Genomic DNA, 11,444 nt, shown 5'->3' on the forward strand with positions numbered 1-11,444 from the left:
AATAAGTCATGCCCCCCCCCTTTTGTGGATTGTTACCACTCCTACCATCGACGTCACGTCGGGAATTCAAACATATCGTCGGCAAAAAGAGTCTGGTCCCTAACCACACAGTGCACACGTCTTTATATGCACACAGCCAGGGGGCCCGACGGCTCGGGTTACCGACATGACGTCACGTTTAGGCTCCCTTTTAGGGGCGGGGTGGGTTCCCCTAATCTCTTGAAAACCATTTTTAAAATACTTGCGCATTTAATAAAAAATTCAGGTTTAAAAAGTCATGTTTAATCGTTTAAATGAATAAAAAAACACTGCAGCCACCCTTTAAAGGCAGAGTCACACTGCAGCGATAACGAAAACGATAACGATCAAACGCAAAGAGAACGCATTCTACTGGCTAAAATGCTCCACGCAGAATACGCCCACGCTTATTCAACCAATCGAGGGCATGCATTGTTAACATACTCGTTTTCGTTCTCGTTATCGAGGGCCTGTGTGACCGGGCCTTTACAGACTCAGTGCATTAATAGAAAAACAGAACTACAGGCTGGGACAGGCACATGTATAATAGAAAGAGTGGTTTGTATAGAAATCTTTGCAAGGGTTTCAAGGTGTTGTGCTGCCATCTCCAGCCAACCATGCCAGAAAACACCAGGGCAATCCCGTTCTTTTGATAAAAGTGTAAGCTGTTTTTTTTAATGAGTTTTGCACAACACACGGGACCTTCAGCTTTAAGTCCAACCCAAAGGAGGGTGAAATAAAGTGACCGGGACTCGAACCCACACTCTGACAATACCTGATTGTCCCACAGTCTCAGATCCTTCTATCCAACTGTCAAAATCTAGCCTGTGTGGGCATGATTTAGGGTTGAACAAAGAAAAGGTTGCCAAGTGTGAAACTTGAACCAAGGACCTCCGGATTAACGTGTCGGTGCTCTAGCAATTGAGCTGTCTACATGTAGCCCTTTTTGGCAATCACACTATTTTGGGGACATGATCAGAAAAATATTGTCCAAATGAAGGATTCAGAAGGACTGTGACTGCTAGGTCCACATATAAAAATTTGGCTGAATCACTGGTCTAATCTTATCTTCATATCAAAGTTCAAACCATTTGTTGTGTGGAGTGACACAGAAGGGGAAGAATGATGAATGAGTGGATTGGGGCCACACTATAAGTTGTAAAAATTAATCGTGTAATGTAAAACCTATTTATACTTTTAACATTACGCATTTCCCCTGTTTGAGACTACTTTCATCTGTAGCTTTGTTGTTATTATATTTTATATAGAACTTTCAAGAACCATTTCAATTCTGCAACTTTAAACATTCAACTTAATCAAAAAGGCAAAAATAATTTGTGGATTCAAAGAGGTTACTTATTTTGAAAGGCACTGGACACTACTATTGGTAATTACTCAAAATAATTGTTGACATAAAAACTTGCTTGGTAACGAGCAATGGAGAGCGTTTGATAGTATAACAAATTGTGAGAAATGGCTCCCTCTGAAGTAACGTAGTTTTTGAGGAAGAATTAATTTCTCACTAAAATATTTGAATTTGAATTCTAGACCTCAGCTGAGGTCTCCAATTCAAACTTGAGCGACAAGGGTGTTTTTCTTCCAATATACTCCTACATATACAACTTCGAGGACCGATTGAGTTCAAATTTTCACAGGTTTGTTATTTTTATGCGTAGGCCTACACGTTGAGATACACCCAGTGAGAAGACTGGTCATTGACATACCAAAGGTGTCATTCAAGCAGCCGATTTCACAAAACGCTAGGATTAATCCTATCTCGAGTTATGACGAGTAACTAGCCCTAACTTAGGATTAATCTCAGGGTTTGCAAGTTAAAGTGCAAGGCTGGGACTTGTCCTAAGTCCTAAGATTAATCTGAAGTTAGAAAGAATTTGGTGAAATCAACGGCAGTGTCTTTAAATATGGCAATACTCAAATTTTGTATTATAAGTGGCATGTTAAAAGTAACTAGGCCTAAGTGTTTATGAATAGTTTTGGTCAAAAAGGAAATGTTTTAAGCTTTGTTGTTGTTATCATTCTGTATTAATTTTTAATTGATGTTGTAGAGATTTTGTAAAAAGATGGAAAGCTAAAGGATTATTACAGAAATGGTAAGAAAACAAATTATGAAGGTCACAGATCTTCACGGTCTAATGATGATGGAATATTTCTGTCTGAAATGTCATGCTGAGAAATAAGTAAAATGAATTTCCTGATTGAAGTTTATCACTCGATTTTTTTAATTGATGTCATTCAAAATGTGAAATCTGTTTTTCACTATTTTCTCACGAGCCAGATGGCCGATCGGTCTCAAACTTCTACAGGTTTGTCAGTTTATGTTAAAGTGCTTACACTTACCATTAATTAAAAGCAAAAACCAATTCTGTAATAAAATGTTCCTTTGATTAAGACTGATGAACAATATACATGTAGAACCAATATCTTATATTCAATAGCAGTCTAAATGCCGTAGAGTTATATATAAGAACTAGAGGGCGCACTGGTAATGCTATGCTGCTTGCACAAACACGACGGAACCGATAGATGACAAGCGCGCCATTCTGTACGCTCGTTGAATATGAAATACACTATTGAGTTTTTTTTATTGAACGCTCACGCGATGCTGTTTGTTCAACTTACAAAATGGCAGCACAAACACACGCTGTGAGATGGCTGTTTTGTCAACTTAGAAAATGGCCGTCAGCGTGCATGCCGGGGCGCGTATATAGGCCAGTGCGCCCTCTAGTTCTTATATATAACTCTATGCTAAATGCTTACCTCTAATACCACTTTGTGCATGTTGTCCAAGTCTGCTGTATACTGAATCACATTCTCATCATTACGGAATAAATGTAAGGCCGCCGTACAAGCATGACATGCCTAGAAATCAAAAGTAAATATCAAAGGATTGTTATTGAACTGCCAAGTTTATTTGTGGTGACTAATGTTAGCATAGCCCAATTTCATGAAGCCTATCAGCAAAAAAACCTTTCTAAGCACAAAACTCGAGAAAGTAATGAGTGGTAGCACACATCAATGTTTATGGGTAAAACCAAAATGAATAGTCTTATTCTTATCTTGATGCAAATTTAATATCGTTGCAGTACACACTGCTGAAACATAGGATTCGAACTGACTCTAAACAATATGTTTTTGTTCTTGCAATAAAAGCAAACTTTGCTGATCAGTTGGGGCAAAGAGAAATGGGTTCTGTCCTTGCTCTGAGGTTGGGTTGGTCATTTAAAAATAAAAATGACTATGCCACATTTTCCCCAATTGCTAAAAATAACTTAAAACGTTTAGACCTTACAGATGCCAAGTTCAGAGACCAGCTAGGCGTGAGTGTTTTCAGAATCCACACCCCTCCCTTAAAACAAAATAACTCATTTTGATTAGGCAATTTTTTTATTTTGGATGTAACAGAATCGCTGCCCGATTTTTTTATTATTAATTATAACAATTTGTAGAAATGTATTTATGGAAGATTTTTTTTTCCAAAATGCATCGAAGACCTCTTCAGTAATTTTCAAACTCACAAGAGGTACACAGGAGATTTTGCTGATTAATATGTAGGTAAGATTGTGTCAGATGTAGGTTTCCAAAAAAAGTTTAAATTAAGGCTAAAATGATGAAAATCCTGTTGAGTCTACGCTCGTGGAGCGCATTCAACAAATTTGTTAAACGAATTGGGACAAACCTGTGCGCAATCTACGTTTTTCGCTCTGCCTAATTGTCTAATGAGAGAGCAAAAGGTGCACAATGATTCTGAAAAACTTGAGCTATGAGATTTTAAACGTAACGCTTTGCAGAACCAATGCTTGCTCAGACTGTGTAAGAATTGCCGACTTCAAGTTCCCGTCGTTACCAACATTTCTAACACAAATTTTTTAACTTTAAAGAAGAAAACTTTTCGCAGAAATGAGTGCTCACTGTCCATAAAATGAAAAAGACAAACATCTATAAAAGTGCTTTCTAACCACTTAATATAAATAACCCACCCAATCTGTAGTCTTCGTGTACTACAAGTAAACGAGTGACAAGTTAGATCTTGGGAACAAAATAACACGTTTTTTAAAGATAAAAGCCAAAAAACTGACATAAACAAGCCACTTAAATTTTAATTCTGACTTCAACCAAACTATAAAATAAGAAATTACAAACATCGTTATTTTAAAGCCAGTGGACATTACTGGTATTCCGGTAATTACTCAAAATAACTATTTGCATAAAACCTTTGGTATCGAGTAATGGGAAGCTGTTGATATGATAAAACATTGTGAGAAAAGGCTCCTTCTGAAGTAACGTAGTTTTCAAGAAAAGTCATTTTCAACTAATTTTATTTTGAGACCTCAGAATTAGATTTAGAGGTCTTGAAATCAAGCATCTGAAAGCGCACAGCTTCGAGTGACAAGGATGTGTTTTCTTTCATTATTATCTTGCAACTTCGACCACCAATTGAACTCAAATTTTCACAGGTTTGTTATTTTATGCATGTTGAGATACACCAAGTGAAAAGACTGGTCTTTGACAATATTACCAATAGTGTCTTTAAACAAAAAACATATTTGTCTCTACTTTATCAAAATTTTATTAAGTAATCATTGCTCTCACAAAAAAAAACCAACTTATATAGGTTTGACAGCATGCCTGCCTTCGCTGTATTCGAAAATAATGTTCTCATTTCCCCCCCCCCCAAAAAAAAAACCCCCCACAAAAACAAACTTTCCAAACCTTGATTACAGGTCAAGAGAGGGCGGTATTCATTAACAACGGTGAGCCCATTTTTGTTTTAAAAAACAAAAGTGGGTGGATGACTCTTGACTCTTTTTGGTGTGTGAAAAAGTAAAATAAAAGTATGCCTTTTTCAAAAGGGTAATGAAAGAAGAAATTTGAATTGACCAACAAGAGTGATTTGAAGCTCAGACAGCATGTAGGGTCGAAGTAGGCTAACATTAATTTGAAAAACCTCTTTGTTGCGTGCCGCTGATGTCATGAATGAGATAGGTCTAGTCTAGCCCCACTTGTGTGGCCAAGGCTATTAGCTGAATCCTGCTAGCCTTGGCTCAGCCATTGAGCTAGGAGTTCTAGTCTATGGCTCAGCTAGCCTTGGCCACACACAAGTGGGGGGCTAGGTCTAGTCTGTCTACACAAAAGTATTTCGAGTTCGACTGCTGCCGTGCATAGGATAGTCACACACACACGTTGTCAGTCACTAAATAAACTAGCTTTGAACTTGGAAAACTCCGAAAACTTTGTCTATATTATTTATAGAATATTACCTGTGCAATTACAGCTCCAGTAGGCCACTTTAATGTTTGTAAAAGATCTCCTCGAACAACAACATACTGCACGTGCGGACGAACTGTCAGAGCGGCCATTGTAAAGTGCGCCCTCCATAGTTATCACAATTTTACTCACTTCTACTGCGCATGATCAATAGATTCGTAATGTCGTCTGCTGACAAAACTGCTTTTTCCGGTGTTAAAGTCAAAATATAGCCCATAAAAAGGGTAAGTGATGTTTTATAGAGATGTGATGATACTCCTAAAACCACATTATTATAATTTCTTCTAAAAAATGTTGGTTTATAATGCTGGATTATTGATATTTTTACCATTTTGTTTACAAATCTTCCACCAGAGTGCAAACGCCAACGGTTGTATTGTTTGTGCGCAAAATAAATGTGCGCAAATTTGAAATATGTCCGCGCAAGTCATTTGGTTATGCATTACTTTGTGGTGCAAGATTCAAACTTGCCTGTGCAAGTTTCGAAATCCCGCAGGTTTTAATTTCGCGCTCAATATAGTGTTTTACAATAACAATCATAAAACTTTATTTGTTTTTACTTTTTTAACAACTTCTCATAGAAATTCTTCGATAGATTGCGATATTTGTGGCTGAAATGAATGACCTGAAATCTCTGAATCGACTTACCAAAGGTAAGAACAAACTAGTTTGTATGGGAATGACGGATGTAGTACTAGTAGTAGTGCTTGTTTTTATAAATATATTAAACAAATGTTTGTTACTTTTTATTTACAAATTTTAGTCTTTAAACTTTTATTAACTTCGAAAACTTATAATTTACGTGAACTGAAGTTTTGCAAAACAATGTATTGTTTTACAACTTGTATTTCGCTATTTGTTTTGATCTTTGGGTAAAATGAGATTAATTAACTTGAACATATAAAACAAAAGAAACAATCTGACAAATTGATCACACAATCCATCCTTGATCAAGATTTTTTCTTCTTTTTCTTTTATAATAAGTTAATACTAATAATAATATAGCTCTAGCTGTGTGTGTTCCCTAAGTAGTGTTCCATCACAAGTTGCTTTGAGTTTATACGTTTACGTTTGTATCAGCAGTGATTGCATTAGGGTGATAACATACATGTAACTCTCCTCTGCTGGCTGGCCGTCGGGAGGAGGGTTACGTTATCGTAACTAATGAACTATGATTGCATGACTTGCAATCACAAGATGATTGATACTTAATTGTCTGTTTCAATATTGAGTCATAACTTGTATGTCATTAATTTTATTCACTGATACATGTATGGTGTTTTATTATAAGGCACTTTGCACAGCCTGCAGCAACTGGAAAACATTACCCACGATACATTGGATGAGAGAGAGATTGTAGCTAAGCAGCAACGACAGCTTGATGCGTTACATAAAACGCTACAGCAGCTGGTACAGCAGCATGATAGGTTGACATACAAACTCAAGCATGGCCCATGCCAGGTAATGTAGCAGCTGCAATTGACATCAACAATAATGTTGTGTGTTGTTGCTGAGCGGATCAGAACATCGGACTCTGATGTTTCTGATCAGCGGAGTGTGGGTTCGAGGTCCCGGTCTTGACACTTGTTTCCTTAATCAAGCAATTAACCATGATGCTTCGGCCTTCAGATTGGGCCTTTGGATTGGACTTGTGTGTTATGCACTTTCTGAAAAGAGAAGGGGTTCGCCCCGGTGTTCCTGGTTTGATTGGCTGCAGATTGCGCCACAGCACCTTCCATACTGCTATTGCAACAGAATCGGTTTCATACTTCAAGCTCCACAATACCTTGCAGGAAAATGTTGAAGCGCCTTGAGTGTCACTGAGTGATGGGTGTGACTCATGAGCGCTATATAAAAAGCAAAATTATTAATATTTTCAACCTAATACAAGTCTTGGCTGCACAATCGAAAAGCCTCTACATGTAGCTTTGTTTTAAAGAACTAACAGGTTACCTTTTAAAATTATTATGGACAACTTCTACCACCAGTGTGGTTGTGTTTCGGCCGAGCGGCTAAGCACACTGGACTCAAGCTCCGGGGCCAATTTCATAGAGCCGCTTAAGCGAATAATTTGCTTTAAAAGCACGAAAATAGCTTGCTTGTTTTACATGTAACTGGCCCAAATTTAATGCCATATATACCATGTATACATTGCTTGTATTTAACTGTTGTTTACTTACATGCAGTATAACATTTGAGTGGAGTCTGCCGATAATCTGATTTTACTAAGCATGGATTTTTGTGCTTAAGCAGCTCTATGAAATTGGCCCCTGGTGTTTCTGATCAAGCCGATTCTCTGCTTACACTAAGCAGAGCCATGAAATTTTGCCTAGATGTCAAACAGTTATTTTTAATCATTTTGTGTGATTATTGCTTTAAGGTGTTGAATGAACTACTCTCTAATGAAGATGGTACTATCGAGGTGACGACAGAAGCCCAACAGGCTGCTGCTACTAGCTCAGTGGCTTTTGCTAAGAGACTAAAAGCGCTGGAGTTTGTTCAAGCATATAGACTGTCAGGTAACTATCAATGATTTAATTTACAATCAATTGATAGAGCTGCAATTCTTTATTTTTATGCCAGGAATGAAGTGCTTTGTCAATGTTCCCCGATGCTTGCAGTCAGCTAGAAAATACAAGGCCCACCGACTAACATACATTATAATAATTAAGGTTTGCACCGACACCATGTAAAAATCTCTTTTGTGCACAGTGGTGGCTCTGTATGCTTCGTTTTCGAAAGGGCAAGGGCACCAAGGCATTTACCCTTGGTAAAGGGCACCCTATCCCCCATGAGGAAATTGTAAATTTCAACGGTAACATTTCAAAGGCACCAAGGCAATGACCAGGGCCCAATTTCATAGAGCTGCTAAGCACAAAAATTTGCTTAGTATAAAATTCCTTCCAATCAAATTTTCAAATGGAAATTTGGTTGGTAATCCTGTTTTTATCAAGGCAAAAATTGTCATGCTAAACAAATTTTTGTGCTTAGCAGCTCCATGAAATTGGGCCCTGGAGGCACCGTGGCAATCACCTTCATTGCCTCCATGAAGTATCAGGCCTGGGAAAGTATAGAAAGATGAAGCCAACCCAACCTCATGTTCACTGAGGGATTGTTTTATTAAAAAGGCGCCTATAATATTTGTTTTTTGTACCTTTACAGGTGTGACAGTTACAACCATAAGTGACAGACGAATTCGTCTGAGATGGGATACATTCTACTCGGCTGAATATTACGAACCTTACTACATGGAACTAGAGTTCAAAGGTCAATTACAAGTCTATCGCCATACCTTACCTTACTTCATGCCGGTAGCGGACATTGCAGAGCGATGGTTGAACGATGATATGAGACACTTTGTTGACGAGATTGGAGACATGCTGAATGCCTTTGTTTCTAGAAGACAACAAGTCAATAAACTAAAGGTAAACATTATTTGTTGTTGGGGCTCGATTTCAGAAAGCTATTGAGCAGAAAATACTGCTTGACAGTTTCTTTGTTAAGCAAAAATTTAGTGGGGGACCAGTCACAACAATGTAATCTTAACATAAGTTTGGCTGGTAACCTGTTTCTGTTTTAAGCAATAATTGTCTGTGCTCAGCCAGGTTTTTTTACCAACTTTCGATACGAAGAAGAACTTGATGTTAAAATGAAATTTTCTTTTTTTCCTTTCTTGATTTCAGCGAGACCATAAAAAATGCATCCACGAGGACATGACCCACAACCGATCATTTAACTGCGTTCAGCTGACATTGTTACCTAGCAACAAACGCACAAGCTCTGTGTACATGGAGATATTCTACGATGACCTTAAAACTGCATTACCAACAAGAGTTCAACTGAAAGATGGTAAGTCGGAACCAAATCTTGAACTGTTCACTACTTATGATATTTAAATTATTGCTTGTGGGAAAGGCATTAAGCAGGTCAGAACAACAATTTGCAAAGCATGGATTTAATAAACAAGATAAAGCATATTTTTGGTATACCCCTTTACACCGATGTGTGTTAGCACTGTATACTCAGTACTTTCCCGAGCTCTGTGAACAAAAAAACACAGTTATATTACTTGGGTGGGATTTGAACTGATGACCTTTGCAAATTCTTGAGCAGTGTCTTACCAAGTGTGAACACCACACTGTAAAAAAAGGAATTCACAGAACAGAAAGTACTGAATACACAGTGCTTACACACATCGGTGTAATGGCAAAACAAAATAATATTCTTTATCCCGGTGCAAATCTAACATCCATTACTTTGTTTAAAAAAAACAATTCTATAAATCTTCATCACGCATTGAAATGTTTTAAAAATATTTTTTGTTTCAGATGGTGGAAAGCGTACTGCATCAGAAATGAGACAAATTGAATCGTCATTTCAGAAACATGAGCTCTCCTTGGCATTATCATCAACACTGTGTAGACATTAACGATGTTGGCCTGGTAATTTATCATCAAGAAGGGACAAACAATTTCATATTGCAAGGATACTTCCATTAATAATAAATACTAATCATAGTGGCTTCTGTAGCACTCACATATGATCTGTGCAACTGTGTGACGTTCAAGGCGCTTCCACATTCACTTTAACCCCTGTAAGGTATTGTGAAGCTTGAAGTATGAGACCAATAGACCACTCCATTAGGCTCTGCCCAAGACGTACATGTGAGCAAGAACACAAGAGCCTCTCCAATGCCATTCTCATAACTCTGTCGCACGCGCCAAGCATACGCGCACGCATGTCGGACTTTATTTTGTCGGACTTTTGGCTGGGAAATGGGTTGTGATTGGTCAATACGCAATGGAGCGGAGCTTAATGGATTGGTCTATTCCTTTACATCGCACCTTGTAATGGTTTACAAGGTGCTGTGACTCAACATGCTGCCAATCAAACCAGGAACACCATGGTGAACCCTTTCTCTTTACGATAAGTGCAACAGGTTCTTGTACGTGCATTACACAACACACGGGACCAACGGCTTTACGTCCCATCTGAAAGAAATGGCAATAATGGTCAAGTGTCTTGCTTAAGGACACGGGTATCACACACAGGACTCGAACCCACACTCTGCTGAACGAAACATCAAAGCTTGAGTCCAGTAAACTTAGGCCTGCAAATAGTCAATGTGTATTTTCTGGTTACTATTACATGTATTCGGTTTTACCCTTAAACACTGATGTGTGTAAGCACTGTGTACTCGATACTTTCCAGAGTTCTGTGAAACGGTTCTCGGTACACAGTGCTTACACCAGAGCTGCCAACTGTCCCTGATTCTACAGAAAGTTCCCTGAAAGTCAACCAACCTGTCCATATTCTGATGAACAAATTTGGAAATCTCCCTGAATATGGAAATGGAAACCTTTGCCCCATTACTTTAAATGGAATTCAAAATACCTCCGTGATTGTTGGACACTATCTCCCTGATTGCAAGATGCAAATGTTGGTAGCTCTGCTTACACACATTGGTGTTGGTGTGAATTGCAATAAATAATCTTTATCCCTGATACATGACGATTTTTCAAAGAGCAACATGTCAGTGTGAGCGTGATCGCATGAAATGTGTGTCCCTTTCCAATGTAAAAACAAGTGTTTCAGATGTGTGTATTTATAAGCAGGTCATTTCATATAACTTAAAGGCTCTGGACACTATTGGTAATTACTCAAAATAAATGTTGTCATAAAACCTTACTTGGTACTGTACTGGAAATGGAGAGCTGTTGATTGTATAAAACATTGTGAGAAACAGCTCCTTCTATAGTAATAAAGTTTTTGAGAAAGAAATAATTTCTCTTGAATTCAGGGCACAACTTGTTCGACATAGGCGTTTTTTCTTCTATAATATTCTTTCGCAACTTCGACGACCAATGGAGTCAGAACTTTCACAGATTTGTTATTTTATGCATAGGTTGAGATACAAGTGAGAATACTGGTCTTTGACAATTACCAATAGTGTCCTTCAAGAGGTTTCACATCTTTGACTAACTACTAACTAGTATGAGCCAATATTTAACATAAAAAAAGTCAAGCCCGGTTCATATTTCCCGTGAGTGCGATGCAAATTTTTACATCACAGGGCTGTTTTCACAGCGAATGTTTTGCAGGAGTTAAAAAGCTCAACTGTTGCAAATAAAGTATGAACC

At 38.0% G+C, this 11,444-nt stretch overlaps 2 protein-coding genes across 4 annotated transcripts in view; one reads left to right on the forward strand and one right to left on the reverse strand.

The window, feature by feature from the left end:
* The window catches only part of LOC139949680 (putative peptidyl-tRNA hydrolase PTRHD1), a 54,674-nt gene extending 49,242 nt beyond the window's left edge, over nucleotides 1-5,432 (reverse strand). For all 3 annotated transcript variants that reach the window (XR_011787564.1, XM_071948152.1, XM_071948151.1), the window contains exons 1-2: nucleotides 5,298-5,432; nucleotides 2,797-2,898 (exon numbers count right to left, since the gene is read on the reverse strand). Coding sequence is in view for 2 of the 3 variants with exons in the window: in XM_071948152.1 (XP_071804253.1) it covers nucleotides 2,797-2,898; nucleotides 5,298-5,396 (201 nt within the window). In the remaining variant the exon portion in view is untranslated. The remainder of the gene's footprint in view (nucleotides 1-2,796; nucleotides 2,899-5,297) is intronic.
* A 21-nt stretch (nucleotides 5,433-5,453) lies between these two features.
* LOC139949682 (centromere protein O-like) lies at nucleotides 5,454-11,435 on the forward strand. Its single transcript, XM_071948155.1, has 7 exons — nucleotides 5,454-5,528; nucleotides 5,886-5,957; nucleotides 6,596-6,765; nucleotides 7,685-7,823; nucleotides 8,467-8,729; nucleotides 8,988-9,153; nucleotides 9,633-11,435. The coding sequence occupies exons 2-7, from the start codon at nucleotides 5,921-5,923 to the stop codon at nucleotides 9,731-9,733; spliced, it is 876 nt and encodes a 291-aa protein (XP_071804256.1). The 5' UTR covers nucleotides 5,454-5,528; nucleotides 5,886-5,920; the 3' UTR covers nucleotides 9,734-11,435.
* Nucleotides 11,436-11,444: the final 9 nt, after the last annotated feature.

Source organism: Asterias amurensis, chromosome 17 (assembly GCF_032118995.1).
Source record: "Asterias amurensis chromosome 17, ASM3211899v1".
Lineage (NCBI taxonomy): Eukaryota > Metazoa > Echinodermata > Asteroidea > Forcipulatida > Asteriidae > Asterias > Asterias amurensis.